Source organism: Vipera berus, assembly GCF_964194415.1.
Source record: "Vipera berus genome assembly, chromosome: 1".
Taxonomy (NCBI): domain Eukaryota; kingdom Metazoa; phylum Chordata; class Lepidosauria; order Squamata; family Viperidae; genus Vipera; species Vipera berus.
In genome coordinates, this window is record NC_138202.1 from 313,895,514 (window position 1) to 313,919,689 (window position 24,176).

At 38.1% G+C, this 24,176-nt stretch overlaps 1 protein-coding gene across 1 annotated transcript in view; it reads right to left on the reverse strand.

Annotated features, from left to right (window-relative positions):
* SYT14 (synaptotagmin 14) overlaps positions 1-24,176 on the reverse strand; it is a gene marked incomplete at its 5' end in the record, with an annotated part of 68,104 nt that overhangs the window by 12,706 nt on the left and 31,222 nt on the right. Inside the window, 2 exons of the mRNA XM_081314270.1 lie at positions 5,272-5,721; positions 10,916-11,184. Of these exons, the coding sequence (XP_081170396.1) occupies positions 5,272-5,721; positions 10,916-11,184 (719 nt within the window). The remainder of the gene's footprint in view (positions 1-5,271; positions 5,722-10,915; positions 11,185-24,176) is intronic.

A 24,176-nucleotide genomic window follows, 5' to 3' on the forward strand; every position in this document is an offset into this window, starting at 1 on the left:
AACCAGTGCCATTTGTCTATTACGACATACAGATGTAACAAGATGTGCCTATTATGGATCATGCTGCTACATTTTGAACCAGCTACAACTTCTGGCTGATCTTTGAGGGCAACCCCACATAGAGGATTTTGTAATAGTCCAATTGCAAAGTAACCAAGATGCAAGTGACAAATTATTTGAAGATTCAAGGCATTCTTCTCAAATCTTGCTAATATGTATGCCCAATGGCAAGTCTACCTTATGCCAAGACCTGCCCTGCATTTTGAACTCCTTAGCTGGGCTACATGATTTAGCATTTGTATAACTAGTCTCAGGGCTTTTTTTCTAAAAAAAAAAAGGTGCCGGAACTCTCATCTTGGTGGGTGCAGGAGGCGGGGGGGGGGGGGTGCTGCTGCGGACACGGGTGTGAGGGGTGTTGGTGGTGGGCTGCCCCCCGGGGCTGGAGCTGGTGCAGCTGGTGCTGTGGGAGCAGCGGGGCCCACTCTATACGGCAGGGCTGCACGGGCAGGCAGCGGATACGGTGCGGGCTAGGCAATGCAGGGCGGCCACTTAGGCGCGCAGGGCGAGGCGACGGTGGTGCTGGTCCAGCACTGGGTAGGCCACCAGCCTGGTTGACATGGGTGAGCACAAGGAAGGAGTGCACATGGACTCCACAGAACCCACCTCCCGCTCCTTGTCCTCTCTTACTTACCTAGTTGAGATGGTGTAGTTGGGCAACAGGGAGGAATGCAAATTTCCTGCCAACTCACCTTCGCTGCAGACAACTTGCCGGTGCAACGTTTGCTGGCTGGGTCTTTTGGCACGCTCAGCAGCAATTCCTATTGGCTTTCGAAAGCCAATAGGCTTTTGAAAGCCAATAGAGGGAGTAGGATAGCTTGTGCAAAAGCTGTTTGTGTGTGTGTGTGTGTGTGTGTGTGTGTGTGTGTGCGCGCGCGCAAAAAAGGTGCCAGAATTCCACTCTGAGCATTCTATGAGAAAAAAGCCCTGCTTTTGTTTTAATCTTATGATTTTAAAAATATATTTTTTCTATTGTAAGTTGCCCCAAACCTCACCATATGGATTGCATACTATTATTATATAATTGGTAAATAAAGGTAGAACATATGTTAAATATACATCAAATGATAATATGCTTCCCTACAAAGTCAATTCTTGCTCAATGACAGACCAAGGAGTTAACTCGGAAAGGCAAGAGGAAAATCTAGAAGAGGTCTGTGCAACTTGTAGAAGGGAAAGGCCCACACTGATAAATTAAAAATCTTTGTGGTCTGCAAAAGAATGCTGGTGAGCTAATCAATATTTGGTGACTAGAGGTGCATCTACAGGGTCAGAGCATGTGGTCATGGTAAGCCATGGAGGCACTAGGCAACATGACCTTCAGGGCAGTGGTGGTGATTTTATTACTTTTTTTAAAAAAAAAGTCTGTGCTCTGTCCAAGGGTGCTTGGTAGGCTGCATGTACAGGCCTGGTCTAGAATTTATTTATTCAACTATCTAGAGCAGTCATGTCAAACTCATGACGTCATGTGACATCACAAGATGTATCGCACTTTTTCCCCATTGCTGGCAATGGGGTGGCCGTGGTTTCATTGTGACGCATCTGGCCCACGGGCCAACAGTTTGACATGCCTGATCTAGAGACATCCGTTTTTTGCATTGCAAAGGGCCTTTCATCTGTTGTATATATGGTTTTATTTGTGTGTGCAAAAAGGATTCTAAATTGAATCATGTCCTGGTGTGAAGTCTGATAGCTTGAATTAAAGAGCCTATAAAATCTCAAATGACTGCAGTTGTTTTGTTCAAGTATGCTAATGTTCTAAGGTAAATATTATTCATACTATATAATATCCAGATGAGCACCTCAGTAGCATATTGTAGTTCTATGAGGTGTGGTGGGCTTCATAATTTGTTGACTGAAGAAACCACCATGCCATATGTATATATGCAACTGCCATTATTTTTCAAGCTACATTACTTGAACACATGGCACACATCACAAATCAGATTCCTCTGTAATGCACTATTCCTTTGCATGACCGTAGGACATTTAGAAACGCAATTACGTTCTTATGCTTCCAAAGCATTCTTCCTTATCTTCCTGTTACATTGATAACCATAAAAATACTCAAGGTCTCTTGGGATAAGATAGAATAAGTATGGTATTTAAGGAATGCAATAGAAAGCATTCATAATGCACAATGTATTTAAATTTCATTTTGTTTGAGGCAACTTCTTATAAAAGAATTGCCATTAATTTGTTTTAATAAAATAATTTAAATAAATTTTTACTTGATTTCAAATTAAATTAATTTTATTGGTTGACAATGAGATTTTTTTAGTACAATTGCCAAATGCAATAAACTGATTTTAGATATATGTGTGCACTAATTATTTCAACACCAATACATTTTAATAATACATTCTATTTGTAAATGAATGCAAATGCAAATTATAATTTTTTTGTGCAAAAATAAAACAAAATAACAGATTTAAGAGCTGTTATCATTAGTTATCCTTAGATAAAAAATAATTCCATCATCCAAAACCTGGCTATACTGTATTTAACGAACAGATGCTTTGGGATTAAAAAAAAAAGACTGACTACATTTGATTGTGTATCACCATGGCATTAAAACAAAATTTGAACAGTGTATGAAAAATAAAGGTTCCCAAAACATCTGCAGGCTATATCTATACATTTTCCTTGATAGCATTCTATTGCTTTCTTTTTAGCATTTTTTTCAACTTCCCAGCTTAAAAAAGGCAAGGTGTCCTGCACCAGGAGCTGAAAGTTTGTTTAAGCAGGTTGCCAGGCAACCTGTTCACACTTGGCCCTTCTTACCCTCCCACTTTTAAATTAGCCTGTACGGATGGCATTACCTTCAATTTGAGCCATCTGAAGATCTGTCGCTGCAATGCATTCTGGTGCTCTGCAACCTGGCTGCCTGAGGAGAATTTGGCTCTCCGGAACAGTTTCCTTTAGCTTTTGTGTGTGTGTGTTTGTGTGTGTGTGTGTGTGTGTGTGCAAAAAAAGGTGCCGGAACGCCGTTCTGAGCGTTCTATGGGAAAAAAAGCCCTGACTAGTCTGAATTTACTTTAGGACCACTGAAAAGATTTCCTCATGGAGTTCTATAGGAACTGAGCAAGTGTATATAAGGACCTTTTTTATGTCAGTTAAGCACTGTGGAAATGAGTTCAAGACCAGGTAATTCAGAGTGTGCCATATGCTTTCTATTCTAAATGTTAATAGCAAGAACATTAAGCTCACATATCTATTGATACGGGGAATTTAACACATAGTAGAAAACTAGGCTTCACTATTTCCATGCTAATGAAAAGCAGCAGTATGTTTAGAAACAGCAGCTCCCAGTTTCATTTGATTCATCGGATGCATTTTTGCAACAAAACATTAAATGACTAGAAATATTGAATAGTCCATATGAAGTATTCAAAGGAGAGTCAGAGAGATGTGAACTCTCTAAACCAGACATGTCAAACACAAGGCCCGGAGGCCGGATCCGGCCCGCGAAATGGTTTCATGTGGCCCGTGAAGCCATCCTGGAAACAGTGAGGGAACGGCCCCCACTGCCTTGGCCCTGGCCCAGAGACCCTCCTTCTGCCAGAGACCCTCAGATCTGTCCCACTCCTGCCCAGGCCCCCATAGGCACCCTTTATGCGAACGATGTAGAGCTGGCCATGCCCACCCAGTAGGCCATACGCACTCTAGCCACGCCCACCCAGTAGGCCATGCCCACCCTGGCCACACCCACCCGGACCCCTGAGGGCAACTGCACTGCTGATGCGGCCCTCAATGAAATTGAGTTTGACACCCCTGCTCTAAACAGAAATATTTAGTCTATTGCAGGTTTTCAGATATCCATAGATAGATAGGTGGCCACAGATAGATCGATTTCTTTTTCCTTTGAGTGACAGAAAGTTCAGAGATTGAGCAGACTACCACCCAACCCCGGAGCACACCACAATTAGGGTTATTTGAGCCTATAGCCCACTGGACAGATTCACTAATTGTTCTGCTACTGAAAAAGATCTCATCACGAATTGCTGTGTAAACGAATACTGTAATCTTGTGTGGGGGTTTTAGGGGAAAATGGGTATCACTCCTGAGCAAGTGTTAGGGAACAAAGAGGGAGAAAGGAAAAGTATCACTGTGTCCTAAGACTGAGTTGTAAGGGGCTACCTCCATAGAATGCAGAAGACTTAGCCCTGAGGAAACTGGATCTTAATTAGAAAATAAATGACTGGAAGAGGTGGACTTAACCCTTTCCTGTTAGCTCCATCTTTAATTATTGACAATAACCTCCAGCCATCCTGTCAATAGATGCTTAAACTTGATCAAAAAGGAGAAATTTCCTGACAATGAGAATAATTAATCAGTGGAACGGCTTGCTTCCAGAGGTTGTGGTTGCTTCAACACTGGAAGTTTTTAAGAAGAGATTGGACAACCATTTTTTTAAAAATGGTATAGGGTTTCCTGCCTGAGCAAGGGGTTTGAACTAGAAGACCTCCAAGGTTCCTTCCAAGTCTGTTATTCTATTATTTCTACTTTCTGTCATTCATTAAAAAAAATCCCTGAAGAGGCAAAAGTAGTATTCAAAAAGTAACAATATAATATACAATATAATATATATATGATAAATATATTATACAATATAGTGGAAAAACCCAAAACCAATCAACAGAAAGGACCAATTAGCAGAAAGAAATGATTTAATCACATGTATTGCAGTAGCATCAAATTGCTTTAAAAAGTCTAGGTAAATACCTATTTTTTAGCCAGGCACAAAAACATCCGTAAGATTAGTATAAGCCATACTTATAGCAAGCATACTTTACACTTCTTGAGAGCAAGCAATACTCATAACTAGAACACAATAGGAATAAATTTGATGAATATGCCTTGCACAGTAGTTGGAGGAGGCAAGCTAGTTAGGAAAAAAAGAGACCTCGTCTTATACGTGGGTTTCAAATCTTTTAAGAGCTTGCAAATCAAAATTGATACCTTGACACTGACTTGAAATGAATCTTTGACCTCTCAGAGATCACTGAATTCTCATGGCATCCAAACAGCATGATCAGTGATAAGAGATAATGAAAAGTGGTTTTTAGGATACCTTTCCTTGTTCTTACAACTACCCTACAGCAACACCTAGCTTCAAATTTCTAAGATGTGTTTAACTATATTTACTAGTGGCACCTCTTTTCAGAATCACTTACATGACTGAACATTTATTCTATTTGATTTAATACTTACAGAAACGTTGTATGCTGGTTCTAGAGTCACCGGTACTGACATCTTTCCTTGAAGATTTAATTTGGTTAAGTAAAATATCTTTTCTCCTAAAATTCTTTCTCTTTTTACACGACGTATACTGTACAATCTAAAGCGTACTGCATAATTCCCAATCATCTCAGACTCAATATGATTAAATTTAAATGTCTCAGTAAAGACAGGGCAAGGACCACGCTGGATGCTGGTTTTTGCCCTCTGTTTCTTGATAGGAAGGAGAACTAGGTGTACTTGCCACAGACTTCCACTTGTCTTGCTGTAATTTGGAATGTCTGTGACAGCTGTGACTGTTATTAGAAGCCTCTGTTCCTGTGAGTCATAGTCAAAAGTCACATCCAAGGTGCCATATTTAGCTTCTGGTTCTGGATCAAAAGATTTAGGGAGCTGTGATGATGATCCTTGAACTGACAGATCCTAAATGAAACAGAAAAAAGTAGCTTTATGGTCATGCACATGTGTTTAAGTATTTATATTACTACTGATATATATATATATATATATATATATATATATAATTTATATAGATATGGATAAATATATGCTTTTATTGCAAAGAATTAAAAATAATATCTTTGCTTGCATTATAGGAAGTTTTTGTTTATTTAACATATAGAGCAATCAAACATTCTATTAAGAACAATATATGCACAGCAACAAAAATATACTTTTGTAGATTGCAAAAAAAGTAAAATGGAACATGGGGAAGAGTATCCAAAGTCTTATTGGATCTTAGAACAGAGGGGTACGTTTATAGATTTTTATAGGAGATGTGCCTTAAGCCAAAGAGATGCATACATAAATCATTTATTCTTTAAGTATTGTCTACTAGAAATGTGGAAAAACATTTTGAGATTGAAATGTTCCAATCCTCAAATATCCAAACTATCCATTATTGGAATGGCTCATTCTGACCATATTAGAATAGGTCTGATTCAAAATAAATTGCTCTCACCTCAGTAATGCATTTCAAGAATTTTGATAGGATCAAAATGCATCCCCACTCCAATCTCAAAATTGGAATGATGTTTCCAATGACACAATTGAACATTTGAGGTTGTGACACGATAAAAACAAAACATGTGCATATCGCTACTAATATATTTACCCATATATTTTATTTCACTGACAATTGTTCACACAGCTTTTGATTTGTGGTGTACATTCTACATCAGGGGTGTCAAACTCAATTTTATTGAGGGCCGCATCAGCATTGCAATTTCCCTTGAGGGGCCGGGTGGGTGTGGCCAGGGTGGGCACGGCCTACTGGGTGGGCGTGGATGGAGTGGGTGTGGCCTACTGGGTGGGCGTGGCCAGCTCTACATTTTTGCGTCAATGGTGCCTATGGGGGCCTGGGCAGGAGTGGGACAGATCTGAGGGTCTCTGGGAGAAGGAGATGGGACTGGGGCAAGTGCCGAGGCATGGTCCACTGGAGGAGCCTCACTGTTCCTTTCAGGCCATGCGGGGGGCGGGGGGAGAGGCTGGACGGTGATGCGGAGGTCAATGCCCAGTCTAGCCCTCAAGCACCTGCAGCACTAAGCCCACCCCCACTTCCCCAAGGGGGTGCCCAGCTGCTGTGCTTGCTCTCCTTAGCCAGGTTGCTCATGATGGGTACGAGGGCAACGTCAAGAGGGAGGCCCACTTCCTCTTCATGTGAGGAGAAGTGGCTTTGTTTCCAAAGCTTCCTTAGCAATAGGATGGGAGAGCACCCAGGTTAGGCCAAGAGGAGGGGGCAAGGGGATGGTGAAAGGGCAGCAGGGAAGGACTAAGGCAGGACTTCCCTCAGACCCTCCCTCTCCTTCCTTCCTTCCTTCCTTCCTTCCTTCCTTCCTTCCTTCCTTCCTTCCTTCCTTCCTTAAGAACAGAGTGATGGGAAAATATTTGAGATGAGGGAGGGAGAAAAACAGGCAAGAAACGCAGCTGGGGAAGTGTCATCCTTCAGGAGGAATGAAGAAATGTACCATCGCCTGGAAGTGGCCAGCACATGGCCCTCTCCTCACAGCGCCAAGAGCCTGAGCCGGGTGGCACAAATCTGAAGAGAAGCACAATGCTGCCCAGCCCCTAGCTTGCCCGAAGTAGGCAGGGCCATGTGCTGGCCACTTCCAGGCAATGATGCATTTCTTCATTCCTCACAAAGGGTAAGACCTCCCTAGTGTGCACCCAGGGTGCCGGGCTGATGCGGCAGGGGCCAGTCCCTCACTGTTTCCAGACGGCCTTGTGGAGCTAAGACTGAATGTATTTCAGCATAGATGACCACCACAAAATTGTACATTGGCTCCTGGACGGCCTGGGCCAGAGCCAAGGCAGCGGGGGCCGTTCCCTCACTGTTTCCAGGATGGCTTCACGGGCCACATGAAACCACTTCGCGGGCCGGATCTGGCCCCCGGGCCTTGTGTTTGACATGTCTGTTCTACATGGTTGCATGACAGAAACTCCATACCATTTGTTTGATCCTAATAAAGATATGTACTAGGGCACAGGTCTGCAACCCGTGGCTCCAGAGCCGCATGCGGCTCTTTCAGCCGTCTCCTGCGGCTCCCAGTCCTCTGCCATGTGCAGTCCAAAAAAAAAGTGGGACTAAAAAAGTTCAGCCAATCAATTCAAATATGCAGGGTAGGTGCATATCTCGCCTTGGCTCCACTCTTCAGTCAAACCCTGTTCTCCGCATGCTTGCATGTATGCGCATGCGCACACATTTTTTTGCGGCTCCCAGTTTTTCATTTTGTGAGGGAACCGGTTCCGAGTGGCTCTTTCACTGTTTCAGGTTGCTGACCCCTGTACTAGGGGATGCAATTATCTAAGTTAGCATCTTTATTTTGTATTTTAAAGTTAGAATGAGAGCTTCTTGATTTTTGGTTAACTTGTAACTTGCCGGCATCAAGCTCCCTGCGCCCTGTGCGTTCCCACAGAGAGGGCCTCCTCAGGGTGCCACCGATCAGAGAATGTCGATTGGTGGCCCCCAGGGGGAGATCCTTCTCTGTGGGCGCTCCGGAGCTGTGGAATCAGCTACCGGTAGAGCTCCGGATGGCGCCCGATCTTCGCTCCTTTCGTCGCGATCTCAAGACGTTTCTGTTTGTACAAGCCGGCCTAGCCTGATGGGGATTGGTGGGGTTTTTTATTTTTGGTGTCTTAATTTTATCTTGGGGTTTTAGAATTGTATTCCAATTGTTTTAACTTGGGCAATCATTTAATCTCTTTTTAATGTTTGTATTTAGTATTTTATTCTGCCCTGTGAACCGCCCTGAGTCCTCAGGGAGAAGGGCGGTATATAAATATTATTAAATTAAATTAAATTAAATTGTAGAATTTGGATTATCATTATTTATAAAACTAATTAATATTGTAATTTTTGTGTTCCTTATCGAATAGTTCTAGCTGCTGGAAGTTCTAGCTGCTGGAAGACAACTAGTTAAGAGCTGCTGGATGACATATTGATGCATTCTACAGCAGTTTCAAAACATTTTTTTTCCTATGAAAATTCATTGATGCAAAACCCCTGCTCAAAGCTCTGTGCAGCCCTGATGATTACTATGTTTTATAATCCATGGTTAGAGCAATCAATGTATTCTGATTCTGAATGACAATATTCCTCTAGTATAGATTCTGTATTTTTCTCATAGTTATCAAAGATGCAGTGCTGAATTGTAGTTTTTCATTAAAATGCAATAAGGAATAACAAAACACACTGTTTCCAACAAAATTATACTGATTGCAATAACAACAAAATAAATATAAAACAGAAAACTGCATGACAAACTTTGGTCAAATTGTTATTACACAGAAGCAAGGATGCACAATGTAAGTTTTATGTGAATAGTTTTAAAAGGTAAAGATGGTGGTAATCTGAATTATGTGTCTATGTAGCAGGTAAAAGGTAAAGGTAAAGGTTCCCCCGCACATGCGTGCTAGTCGTTTCCAACTCTAGGGGCCGGTGCTCATCTCCATTTCAAAGCCAAAGAGCCAGCGCTTGTCCGAGGACGTCTCCGTGGTCATGTGGCCAGCATGACTAGACGCCAAAGGCGCACGGAACGCTGTTACCTTCCCACCGTAGTGGTCCCTAGTTTTCTACTTGCGTTTTTACGTGCTTTCGAACTGCTAGGTTGGCAGAAGCTGGGACAAGTAACAGGCGCTCACTCTGTTACACGGCACTCGGGATTCGACCCGCCAAACTGCCGACCATCTGATCGACAAGCTCAGCGTCCTAACCCACTGAGCCACCGCGTCCCTATAATGAAGCAGGTAGGCGGGTTTAAATCATGATATTGCATAAATAAACAAAAGTGACAGATTTTGTATAATGTAATGCCATTTTGATACAAATGTGGATTCTACAAATGCCTCTGGATAGTTGTATGAATAACAACTTGTCCACTTTCCTTAATTCCTTGAGTCTCTTTTACAAAATATGCATTTAGAGGAAAGGGAAGGAAAATAGGCCTACTTTAAAATGCAATATTGTGGAGTTGATGATATGTATGTATGTATGTATGTATGTATGTATGTATGCACGCACGCACGTATAATAATTTTGTCTGCTCCTCTAAGGCTGAACTTTGAATCTCAGCCTGTTATGTAAAAGTAAAAGGTAGTGTTTCATCTAATTGAGCTTGAGTTCTGGTGAATTCATTGACATGTCTACAAAGATTTTTTTTCTGTCCTCTTGCATAATATGCAACCCAGTAGGACACCCCACCTCTCTGGTTTGAGCTATTCTCAAAAAGCTAAACAGGGAAGTGGTTCGTCACTGCCTTCTCACAGGATTTTTTACAGCTTTCAGTCTAGTGTCTATAACCCTGGATTTTCAGGTCTCTCTTATCCAAGTCTTAACCAAATCAGATCGTGCTTAGCTTTTTGAGAATAGCTCAAGTCAGAGTGGTGTGGTGTCCTACTGGGTTGCATATTATGCAAGAGGACAGAAATGAGCAACATTTTGGTGGTCAAAGGCAACAATTAACACTTGTAGAGAGGACAGGAGTCCAAATACTATATAGTCAACAAGGTTTTGTTATATTGTTTTTGTTGAAATTGTGATAAATATATAATCTGGCATAAAATTAGAGCTTTTATATGTTTCCTATTCCAAAATGGCAAGAGAATGCACCACCAAAAGAGGTAGAACAGTTGGGGATCATAATATGCCTCAAAGTAGGGAAATGTAAGTATTAGCTCAGGAGCTCTACTTATCTTGTGGTACATTCTTATAGGGCCTACACCATAATACTTTAATATGAAGATTCTAAGACAGGGGTATCAAACTGCCGGCCTGAGGGCTGGATGCGTCTTGCCAAAACCGTGCCCACCCCATTGCCGGCAATGGAAAAAAAGTCATGATACGTCACGACATGTCACATGACGTTGCAGGTTTGACACCCCCACTCTAAAATGTTGCTATGCAATACAAGTATTGTTCAAACACTGGCCTTCCTTTTGCAAACACAAACTACTTCTGACATCTCTATTAACCTGAGAAAGTGTTTAAAGAGGGTTTTTTCCATTGTTTCTCAAAAAGCACATATGTAGGTCAGTGGATACCTGTCAATACATAATAGAAATGTACTTAAAAAACTCATACTTCATTTTATGCTAAACAGTTTTGGGAATTTTTTTTTACCTCTGGGCTAAGGACAGCAGTACTATCACTAGGCACATCTTCTTCATATCCTTTGTTATGGAAACTTTCTATTTCATGCCCATTACTTCCTTCACTTGGGCATTTATAAGAACATCTTGGACTGTTGCTGCACTGAGAGAATTCACATTTGCTCTCACCAACTTCAGAAGGTGTACAGGAGAGATGCGGAGAGCCACTATCATCCTGGTATGGTGGAGGCTGCAATTCATCAAGAGGAGGTGTTTGTCTCATTCTTTGAATACAGTCTGCTGTGAAGAAATGACAGCATAGTCTTTCATTTTATAAGTAATATGACTAGAGGGTAGGCACAGGATTTGTTTAGCTAGACCATATTCAAAGAGGGGTTCTGATCTAAAAAGAACTTATTCTATGTAACCTGCTAATGCCTCATAGATCCAGCTGTTAGTTTGCCCAGCTTCCAAAATGGTCCACCTTTGATAATTTTCACTGCTATTAATAGTTTAATTCAACTATATTTTGACCTTGTATATGCAATAGAAACCATTATTACATTTTGATATATTTTAACTTTGCCTTGAATAATAGGTTTGCATCTATCAATATGCATAATGCTTCTTTGACTATTATCATTTAGCTGATGTCCTGATCCCACATTCAGTCAGTTTCGATTCTGCAAAGTATACCAAATTATCATAAATGGTCTTATTTATGTGATTAATTAATTACTTAAATGAGTCAACTAAAACATTTGTTCAAAGAAAAACATACAGTAACTCTACATAGTAAGATACTTTAAAATTTATACTCATTTATACTCATTGAACTGGCATTCCACCTTCTATTTTTATTAAATAAAAGGGCTGCATCTTTTAAAATAAACTGCTTGATATACACACAAACATGCATATCTAAAAACAAACATGTATTTTTTTCCCAAAATCAGTTTCTCATCATATGCACATTAATAAAGATATGATTAATTCTTCAATTTAACATTCACAAAACTCAAATAATCTTACAGTAATTTATAGTTTGCAGATCAGTGGAATACCATAATATAGTTTAAAGCAGGAGAGACAGAAAGTACTCTAAGAAGAAATAATCAACAGATCTATAAGGAGAAATCCATTTGAGAATGCAGAATATTTACCATTCTCCTACCCTACCCATTTACCAGCAAACATTTGTTTTAAAAAATCATTATTTCATAATTTCATAATAGTAAAGTTGGAAGGGACCTTGGAGGTCATCTAGTCCAACTCCCCGCTCAGGCAGGAAACCCTATACCATTTCAGACAAATGGCTGTCTAGTCTCTTCTTAAAAACTTCCAGTGTTGGGGCATTCACAGCTTCTGGAGGTTGTTCCACTGATTAATTGTTCTAACTGTCAGAAGTTTCTCCTTAGTTCTAGGTTGCTTCTCTCCTTGATTAGTTTCCATCCATTGCTTCTTGTCCTGCCTTCAGGCGCTTTGGAGAATGGCTTGACTCCCTCTTCTCTGTGGCAGCCCCTGAGATATTGGAACACTGCTATCATGTCACCCCTAGTCCTTCTCTTCATTAAACTAGACATACCCAATTCCAGCAGCCATTCCTTATATATTGTAGCCTCCAGACCTCTAATCATCTTTGTTGATCTTCTCTGTACTCTTTCCAGAGTCTCAACATCTTTTTTAGATCATGACCAAAACTGGATGCAGTATTGCAAGTGTGGCCTTACCAAGGCATTGTAAAGTGGTATTAATACTTCACGTGATCTTGATTCTATCTCTCTGTTAATGCAGCCTAGCACTGTGTTGGCTTTTTTGACAGCTGCAGCATACAGCTGGCTCATATTTAAGTGATTGTCCACTAGGACTCCAAGATCCCTCTAACAATTACTACTATTGAGCAAGGTACCACTTATACTATACAGTACCTGTACATTTGGTTTTCTTGCCTAAATGTACAACCTTATTTTTTTCACCATTGAATTTCATTTTGTTAGATAGCGCCCAGTGTTCAAGTCTGTCCAGATCCTCCTGTATCTTAAGCCTGTCTTCTGGAGTGTTGGCTATTCCTGCCAGTTTGGTGTCGTGTGCAAATTTGATGAGTTCCCCATCTATCCCCTCGTCCAAATCGTTAATGAAGAGGTTGAAGAGCACTGGGCCCAGAACAGAGCCCTGCGGCACCCCACTACACATTTCCCTCCATGTAGATGCAGTTCCATTGTTAGGATTTATATAATGAAAGTTTCAACTAAAATGTATTAGAATTTTTAGTTTTTGGAAATGTATGTACTGTCAACAACAACTAGAGCCCAACACTAGGTTTATTCACTTGATGTGAGTAGCCAATGAAATACATACAAGTACAGTAACCCAAATCCCCTTTTTATGCTGTTCAAAAGAACAGAGATGCATTGGAGCAGGTGCCACAAAGCAAGCTTGTAGGTTTGCAATTTGACAGCATACTTATACAGTTTTAGACAAAGAAGCTTTACAGCTTTGATTATTATTAATGCAAATAGGTAAGTCCCTGCTTAACATCAATCAGCAGATAAATACAAGTATCTTTTCATTATCTAAGTTCTCCACCTCCGGGTGTGATCTTTACTGTTCATTTACTAATGGTGAATTTTCATGATCTTTGTACTTTCCAGCACCTTCTGCCTATTTGACTCAAACACTTGCAGTTTTAACTGTCATTCAAAAAGAGGGTTAATCTTTTCAAAAGGGCTTCAAATTATCCCATCATTGGCATTTACAAATATTAGCCCTTTCTAAAATTTGCCAGATAATACTCCAGAAGAAGTCTACTCTCTGGAGGGAAAAAAGAGTTGGAGAAACTATTAATGCTACTAACCAATTGCAGTGGGTTGTGAACAAGTTTATATTTATATTTAATTGATTTTCTAATTTTGCAATTAAATATTTAAAAAGCAAAAATGTCAAGTTACAACATCAGATATTTCCTCTCTTTATTCCTTAATATCTACTATCTTATATTGAATTAATATAATTCTTATTATCAACTAAGTAAAAGCATCTTTGTTACATTTATCAATAATTTTGAACTTATACATATTTAGTTGTGTTTAGATTCAATCTTATATACATCAATGTCCTGTTGTAGCTTTTCCCCCAGGCTTTAATTTCCCCTCAATATTCAACTTAACATTAGGTATGTTATAGTTTCTAAGCTTTAGGTAACTAGAGTTTCCCTTATCTCAACTTCTACATTTTCCCCTTTTTATAACAAAATCTAATATTCTAAATATACACCTTACCCATTTGCATATAGTCTTATTCTATTTTAAAAAAAATTCACCATATTAAATCAAAAATCTATTAATCTTATTACACATCTTACCCATTCAGTTATATTACTTTATTTTCTAAAAAAATATCTATATTCAACCATCTTCCACCTTCTAATCAATAGTATAAAATTCCTCCTAATAAATCAAAACCCTAGTTTCTTTCAGCCTTACTTTGGCTTTTTTCCTTTGCCAACTAGCCATCCATGTCAGTATTTTTAATTAATCAAACAGTTCTCCCTCTATTATTGTGTGTATTATCTGAGTTAAGAAAAACCATTTAATTACAAATTTTTTTGGAAGAACTAGCCCATATTTCTTTGATCGCCTCCCCATTATTCCAGTTTCCCACAGCTGTCCTAATAGGTTTATCTTCCATTCAGTCTGTTCTTCTTCCTTTTCCTCAAGTTTCTTCCGATTCATGAAAAAAATATTTTCCATTTTCAATGTTGTCACTCTCATTTCCTCATTGGCTGGATCTGTTGATCAGTTGGGTCCTCTGTCTTAATATTTAGTTGTTCCATTTCTCCTGTTGCTTTCTGCATTTGGTTGTAGTCAAAATCTGGGTCTGTATATTTAAGCTGGCATTGTTGTTGTTGTTAGCTGCGAAGTCGTGTCCGACCCATCGTGACCCTATGGACAACGTTCCTCCAGGCCTTCCTGTCCTCTACCATCTTCTGGAGTCCATTTAAGCTCACGCCTACTGCTTCAGTGACTCCATCCAGCCACCTCATTCTCTGTCGTCCCCTTCTTCTATTGCCCTCAATCTTTCCCAGCATTAGGCTCTTCTCCAGTGAGTCCTTCCTTCTCATTAGGTGGCCAAAGTATTTGAGTTTTAGCTTTAGGATCTGGCCTTCTAAAGAGCAGTCAGGGTTGATCTCCTCTAGGACTGACCAGTTTGATCGCCTTGCAGTCCAAGGGACTCGCAGGAGTCTTCTCCAGCACCATAGTTCAAAGGCCTCAAATCTTTAGCGCATAGCCTTTTTTATGGTCCAACTTTCACTGCCATACATTGCAACTGGGAAGACCATAGCCTTGGCTATACGCACGTTTGTTGACAGGGTGATGTCTCTGCTTTTTAGTGTGCTGTCTAGATTTGCCATGGCTTTCCTCCCCAGGAGCAAGCGTCTTTTAATTTCTTGGCTACAGTCCCCATCTGCAGTGATCTTGGAGCCCAGGAAAATAAAATCTGTCACTACCTCCATTTCTTCCCCATCTATTTGCCAGGAATTGAGAGGGCTGGATGCCATGATCTTGGTTTTCTTAATGTTAAGTTTCAACCCAACTTTTGCACTCTCCTTCTTCACCCGCAACAAGAGGCTCTTTAGTTCCTCTTCACTTTCTGCCATTAGAGTGGTATCATCTGCATATCTTAGGTTGTTGATATTTTTTCCGGCAATCTTAATTCCAACTTTTGATTCATCTAGCCCTGCCTTTCTCATGATGTGCTCTGCATATAACTTAAATAGGCAGGGCAACAGCATACAGCCTTGCCGGACTCCTTTCCCAATTTTGAACCAATCAGTGGTTCCGTGTCCAGTTCTCACTGTTGCTTCTTGGCCCACATATAGGTTTCTCAAGAGACAAATAAGATAGCCTGTTATGCCCATCTCTTTAAGAATTAGTGCAATTAGTGCAGGTTCGCATCCCACCAGGCTCAAGGTTGACTCAGCCTTCCATCCTTCCGAGGTAGGTAAAATGAGGACCCAGATTGTTGGGGGCAATAAGCTGACTTTGTAATAATGCCGCTTGGGGTGTGTGTGAAAGCCCTAACAAGCAGGCATATACATAGAATGAAGGCTACTGCTAAGCTTGTAAGCCGCCCTGAGTCTTCGGAGAAGGGCGGGATATAAATGGAATTAAAAAAAAAAACTTGCCACAGTTAGTTATGATCCACACAATCAAAGGCTTTAGTATAGTCAATGAAGCAGAAGTAAATGTTTTTCTGGAACTCTCTAGCTTTCTCCATGATCCAGCGTATGTTGGCAATTTGATCACTAGTTGTTCTGCCTCTTCAAAATCCTGCCTGTACTTCTGGTAGTTTTCGATCCACATACTGCTGGAGTCTAGCTTGTAGGATTTTAAGCATAACTTTACTAGCATGAGAAATGAGTGCAATGGTGCGATAGTTTGAACATTCTTTGGCACTGCCTTTCTTTGGAATTGGAATGTAAACTGATCTTTTCCAATCCTGTGGCCACTGTTGAGTTTTCCAAATAAGTTGGCATCTTGTTCCTTTATGTTGCCTCTCATTTTGTTACATGCTGAAAGAATGGTTTCATGTATTGATTTCAACATAGAAAGAATTTTTTCCTGATCTTCATCCATATTGTCTTGATAATGTATTAAATTAAGGATTTTAAAATCAAATGTTGAAAGTAGTTTTTGTAGCTAGATGTGTGACATCTATTTCACATGTTGCGAATAGTCTTATAATGAAAATTGTTTGGCAGATAAGAATTTATAGTCCAGGATGCAGCTGCCATGGACGTCTGGAAGGCGAGCTCCGTCTTCCGCGTCCAGTTTTGCTTCACTGGGGGACTCTGGAAAGGGTCGAAAGTTGCCCTGTGGAGGTGGACCAGCAAGGAGGGGATCCCCGTTGGATCACAGGAGGGCAGTAGTCCTTCCGCTTGATACAGGGCAGCCTTCCAAACCAGCGGACAAAAGACCAGCCATAGCAATATGGCTCATCACTAGGCTGCAGACAGCTGAAGTCACACTTACCACCAGGCAATTTTAAAGCAGCACGGATGAGACTGGATGAGATCTACCTCTCTTAAATCCTAACTATATTTTTTACCTGCATAAGCTGCTTAAAGTACTTTCCCCCCCTGTGGAGAGGGAAGGGAGACTTTATCCCTCCCTCTAGAAACAGTGGCAACTGATTATCCAGGGGAGTTTAAATCGTTGAAAGAATAACTTGATCCTAATTGGAATTCTATTTTTTAAAATTTGTGGACTAAAAGATTTTCTATTCTTACTGAAGATTGGGGTTTTTACTTATAAAAAAGAAGCAAAACTGAAAAGATTATAAAAACTTTGGATTTAAAAGAAAACTTTAAATGGTAGGGGCGACATCTTGTGGCTAAACCTGATACTACAATTTGTTATTGCTTAAAAGAGACTTGGCCAGCAGCCCAGACAATAGATAAGATTTATGTAACCTTGAGACATCAGCTGTGAGAAGCTCAGCTGTGTTTCATATCCAGTGACAATTTTTTTTGCATTCTCTGATTGTAAAGCTTTTAACCTAATACACTACTAAGAGAATATGGATGAAGATCAGGAACAGATTCTATGTTGAAAGCAATTCACCAAACTATTCTTACAGCTATTGATGAAATAAGAGGTTACAGAAAAGAACAAGATGTCAGCTCAGATATACAAACTCAGACTTTGACTACAACTAAAAAATCAACTACACAGAAAATAACAGAAAAGGTGGAAGACGATTTGGCACAGAAACAAAGCCAGAATAAGACTGAGGAAATTTGGGGTCTTGACTTACTCGTGAGAACTAAAATAGAATATACTCAAATAGATAAGATATGTACTTTGAATACTAGATAATGTCATGAGTTGAGATAAAGAAAACTTTGGTCATTTATAACTTAGAAGTATAAATATTAATAGTTAAATTTGAACACTGATTTGCTTATAAAGGTTAAATGTAAAGTTAATTAAGATATATATAAGCGAAAAATCTATCAATGAATGTAATAAATATGATTTTATTTAGCAATAATAATAAAAATTATTAGTTTAAATTTGAAATAGTAGATATTAAGAGAAAAAGACAGGAAGTATTAAATGTTCAAATAGGAGGAATTTTGGTTACTAAATTTAAAATATCTGGAAATTACAAGAAAATAAGAATATTATATTATATTACTAATTAGTTGATGTAAGATTGTGAGAATTCAAATAGATAAGATATTTATTCTGAACATTAGATCTTGCAATGAATTGTGATAAAGGGAATTGGGGTTATTTAAAATTTGGAAATTATAAATATCAAACGTTAAATATAAATATAAATGGGAAATTAAAAATTGGGAAAAATTAACCAGGACATTGATTGTCTAAAAAGATTGAATGTTAAAACACCTAGGATATGTATAAGCTAAAAATTATTGATAAATATAAAAAAGTTATTTTTTATTTAAGCAATATAATAAGAATTGTTTTAATTTAAATATGAGATAGTAAGTACTAAGGGGAAAAGAGAGGAAACATTTAACGTAATAGTTTGAGATCTGTACTAAAGATATTTGTATGTTATTGAATAATTGACCAACTGAGCCGCCACATTGCTTTTCAAATATTTAAATGTAAAACTAGAAAGCCAATAAAATTTTCTTTTTTAAAGAAAAGAATATATAGTCCAAAGTATTCCATCATCTCGTGTAGTAACAAAGACTTCTCATGTAAAGAAATAGGAAAACATATAATTCCCCACATATAATTCTGAAACTCAATAAAGGTTTATCTTCATAGTTCAAACAGGCCAGATAAACCGCCTTGCAGTTCCTTCTTTACAGCTGTGTTTCTCACAGGTGGTATGTCAAGGTCGAGAGGGTTTTTTCTAATTTCTGGGTTTCCAGCCAAGTCTCTTTTAGTCAATAACAAATTGTAATAGCATATTTCACCACAAGATGTCACCAATGCCATTTAAAACTTTTAAATCCTGAGTTTTAATAATACTTTTTCAAGTTTTGTTTCTTTTCTTTTTAAATAAAAGCCAATATCTCCAGTAAGAATAGGAAAACTTTTAGTTTCCAAATTTCAAACGTATATGCATCCAATTAAATTAGAATTGTTCTTATAATTACTCTTTTCCCCTAGGTAGTCAATTGCCACTGTTCTTAGAGGGTGGGGTAAGAATTCCCTTCCCTCTCTCCTCACAGGGGGAGAAATACTTTGGGTAGCTTTTGCAGGAAAAATATTTAAAGTCTTAAAGAGAAGATCAGATCTCACCCAGTTTCATCCACGTTGCTTTAAAGGTACTTGGTTGTAGTTTTGACTTCAGCTGTCAGCAGCTTAATGACGAGCCATATTGCTACGGCCGGTCTTTTCCCTGCCAGTTTGGAGAGCTGCCCCAGATCAAGCGGAAGGTCTGCTGCCCATCCACAATCAAGCGGGGGTCCTCTCCTTGCTCGTCACCCCTATAGGGTGACTTTCAACCCTTTCCAGGGTCCCCCAGCAGGATAAAACTGGACACTGAAGTTGGAGCTTGTCTCCATGCATCCGCCAGCACCACGATGGCAAACCGAAAGCCTAGTTTTTATTTATTTTATTAATCAAATTTGTACAGCTGCCCATCTCACCAAAAGCAACTTTGAGTGGGCACAACAATCAGATAAATATAAATATAAAAACAACAGATATAAAAATATAGAAAACTACATTAAAAATAAATACCCATAGAAAACAAATCTTTTTCCTGCAGGAGAAAAATAATGATTTATAATTACTAGCATTAATGTTTCAACTGTAGTCTCCATCCTGTCCCATCAATTTCAAAATGTTCAGTTGTTCAGTTTTTCTTTAATTTTGTCTTCCATATTAGCTCCTTCCAAAAATACAACATTAATGCCAGTTATTTTATATTCCTCACAGTGTCCCAAAGGTCTCTATCATCTCTTCCTATTTTTGTTCTAATGTTCAGTTTTTGCAAACTACTTTTTTTTCTTTCATTAACATCTGTAAATTGTTTCACTTTTGTGAGTCAAAACTTTTAAAGAATAGCTACACCAAATCTCATTTTGCACATTAACTAGCTTTTTTCTTATTCTTTAAATTAGTACATGAAAACATATATGATTAATTATCATCCTGATTCTATCAAGTTTCTTTAGCAATGTACAGCTTGATTATTTTTGCAAGTAATGCTTTGTAATCAGGCCTATTTTCATTCTCCGTGGTATACTCTGATACCCCTTGCTTCCCTTTTTCTGCTATTCTTTTTATGCAGCATTCTTCGTGTCTATTTTTAATCTAACCTAAGTTTCGAACGTTTTAATTCTTCAGGGGCTTCTAGCAAGTGTTAAAACAATTTAAATAAAACATGAAATGAAATACATGTTTAAAAATTAAACAAAATTCTTTAGTCTGAAATATTAAATACCCACAGAGGTTTCTACTATGCTACACCAGCGTACTGAGTGTAAATAGAATTTCCATCATATTTTAATATTTTTGGAGTTCATCTCACCAAATAACCCTGCTCTGTATCATGGTTATAGGATATCAATAATAAATATTTAATGAAGGTGTGCAACTTTTTACTTCCCCTTTCTTTTCAAACAAAAAAAATACAAGTAAAATTACACACAAGCAGGGCTTTTTTTTCTCATAGAACGCTCAGAACGGAGTTCCGGCACCTTTTTTGGATGGAACCTTGTAGGGTAGGCAAGGTGAGTTGTATGACATGTGTGAGTTCCGGCACCATTTTCTTTTACAAAAAAAGCACTGCACACAAGTATACCTAGCTATCTTACAATGAAAGAGTCATCTCAGATTCCAGTTGCAAAGGTTTTTCTTATAAAATCTATTTTCCCAATGAAAATAATAAGTATGAAAGACAACTTACAATGTGAGAAAATCAGTATGTGTTGTGAGAAGTGAAAGCAAGTAATCTAAGGCTTAGCAAAAATAATGGAAGAATTATCCAGAAGTAAGTCCCACGTACGATCAAAGTTGGCAAGCTATATAGTATTACAAGCCACATTCCACCTCAAACCTGATTTTTGCAATCTCCAAAGCTGTCCCAAAGATGGATAATGTGGTTGTGTACAATTTTAATTATTTAGCTGTTTAAAAAATAATTTTTAATATTAAACAAAATCCTTTTAAGTGGCTAGAAAAAAAAACAAGCTAGAAAATCCTGGCTACTACACATAGTTGTGACTAATTTCACTTTTTTCCTGGAGAAACTCCAGACATGGACTGCATATCTTTAGTGAATCAATAAAATATATGCAAAGGCCTACTTAGAGGAATAAAAGTCAAAATGGGGATGGGTTTAGCTATTTTTTTGTTTGGAAAATCTTCTAAAATGTAAAAAAAGAATAACCAAGGAAAATAAATTCCTTCTTTAACCAAGGAAATTAAAATTCAGTTCTTTAAAAAAAGAACTTCAGTAAAAGTTAGAAGAATAGTTATGAAAGACATGACATAGTAAGTTTTTCCATTACTTATCAATTCTATACAAGGGAGAAGGAGGGAAAAGAGAATGTGGCAGAATGAAAAAGGGAGAAAGAATAAAGGAATGAGGGGTGCTTGGTGCTGTCTGAGCTTGGTGGTTTCCTTGCAAACGTACCATTACCAAACTAGGTAACATTATCAGTGCTATGTTATCACCAGTATATTAGCATTGATGATGTTAACTAGTTTGGTAATGAAACATCTGCAGGAAAATTATCAAGATCAGGAACACCAAGGATTCCACAGTTCAATCTTGAGCTACAAATATTCTATCAAAAGGAACAAGAAGAGCCATTCACATCTGCTTGAATATAGTTTTATTCAAACAAAATAAATATTCTTCTTTTAATTCACTATATAAACATTTTTGCCTATAATTCTCATAAATTAAAGTCACTATCGTGTGTTCCCCATTCTTCAGTATTAAAAAAATAAAATAAATTAACAGACCTGTCTGTAACATGTATTTCAGTGCAATTCATACAAAAGCTACCTCATTAGTGAAAATATTGAAATTGGTAAGAAGTGTGTACTATGTATGATATGAACTGAAATTTTAATTTCCAGTTCACTTTCTTATCCCTAAACTTTCTGCATTAAAAGTGAAAATATTTATTGTGCATCTAATTTTTAGCAGTTTTTCCACTTTACTCACAGATACAGTATTTAAAAACAAAATCAATTGGATCTTCATCACCAATGCAATTAATTAATATTGGTTAATTAGTAGAAAGGAAAGTTAACAACAATAAGGGGGAAGAATCTTGGGAACAACTGGCCCAAAAGCCTTAGGATATGAATCTATGCTAAGGATATTGTCAACTTGCTTTTGTAAAATTGATTTTTTTGTAAAATAATATATGGTATGCAGGTTAGTCCCCCAACCCTCAATTAAACTTTCAAAAAACAATTTCACTGGTAGAAAATATGTTTTGATGCCTACATTGAAATTAGTTTTACACAGCTTGCAAAGCAACCCATTGGAAGGTGGTTGATAAGTAGCTAAGAAATCTCATAGTTACAACTGTAAAATGTGGGTATAATGATTCTGAAACAAACAAACAAACAAAAGAACAAAAATATTTTATTGCAGATCCATTTATAAGCTAAGTGATATTATATTTTATTAAAATGTTCCAATGGTCTCTTTATGATCACTTTGATTTCTTCCATTATAATATATTGTTATATTTTGGAACTAATTTGGCAACAAAAAGACAAAAACAAATGGATTTTCTTTCCCTTAGTGCAAGCAGAGTATATTAATCTGTTCTAACAAATTTTAAATGTTTCCATTGCCAATTCTATGCAAAAATCAACAAAGATGCAAAATTATTTAACAAAAAAGTGCGAAACAATATTAGAGACGTATTTTCTGTAGTGTCTCAAAGGCAAAAAAGTCTACTCAAGTCTACTCAAAATATTCTCATCTGAGTATTAAGGAAAACATTAAACTTCTTCTCTTTTCTTTATACAAACTATTCAAAACTTAGGGAGGAAAAAAAATTGCAGTTAAGTGAAAGAACATGGTAGTATGAATGAAATGGAATAAGAGAACTGCTAAAAATATTGCTGAATGCTCTCCTCAACATCTGTATTAGATAGAAGAAAGGAGTATGAGAAGCTGGAGAAATACCAGGGCCTGAAAAAGAAAGTAGAGAGGATGTGGAAAGTAAAAAATAAAGCGGTCCCAGTGGTGGTAGAAGCACTTGGGGCTCTGACTCCTAACCTGGGAGAGTGGCTCCTATAGATCTCAGTTAGCTCTCCGTTCAGTAGAGTGCAGTGTTAGGAAGTTATTGCACAGACCCCTAAAACTCCCAGCCATCTGTTAGAAGACCTGAGATTGAGGAAGAGATATACCACCATGTGCTGAGAAGGGAATTATTTATACACACAAACACAAATTCTATACAATTTTATATAATCCTAATTTTCATGCTCACCAAAATAGCAGGACATACTATCCTCTACTTTTTCATGCAGACTATGCTATTATTATATCATGACCTCCTATGGAACTTAAAATACCTGTAAGCAAGCAAAACCATTTGGTATCTAATTTCAAAACAATCCGAATTTCTGATTTTTGCCATGAGAACAAAAGTTGGATGAGAGAGGGGATAGGTTCAAGCAAGCGCAATATCTTCAAATATCTTGGGGTAGTCTTCTACTCCAAATCATGAGTACACAACATGAAGCACATCTAGTACCAATAGCTATTAATAATGTGTTCGTTCATTCATTCATTCATTTAAATTTCTATGCCCTCTTTTGTTGGTAAAGGTGACCAATTTACTACTAACTTCATTAAAACAAAATCTTTGGCTCAAAACTTAAAAAGTGTGCAGATAGAAATTTATTCCAAGAAGGACAAACCGGAGCCAGTGCAAATGAAATGTTTAAGAACTATCTCTGTTGACCCTAACGTCTAACATCCAGCTTAGACTGGAGACAAGAATGCCTACAATTCAGAAATGAGCTTGGAGGCTGATGGTTAAATAAATTCTGTTCTTCCCAACAGGTTTGCCACTTATAAACTGGAAATTGGTGGTAGAACAGAAGCTTACATCATTTGGACTTTCAGCACTATTTTTAATGTTTGGGGGGGGGGGGAATCAGGCTTAGCAAACAGTCCCCAAATAATGAATGATATGGAATATCAATACATTGTCCCAGAATAACAGAATTCAGCTTGTTATGGGTGTATGGTAACTAGCAAACTATTTACATACTGTCACCTTCCCCCAAGCTGAGAAAAGCATTCTTTGTAGAGTAGCT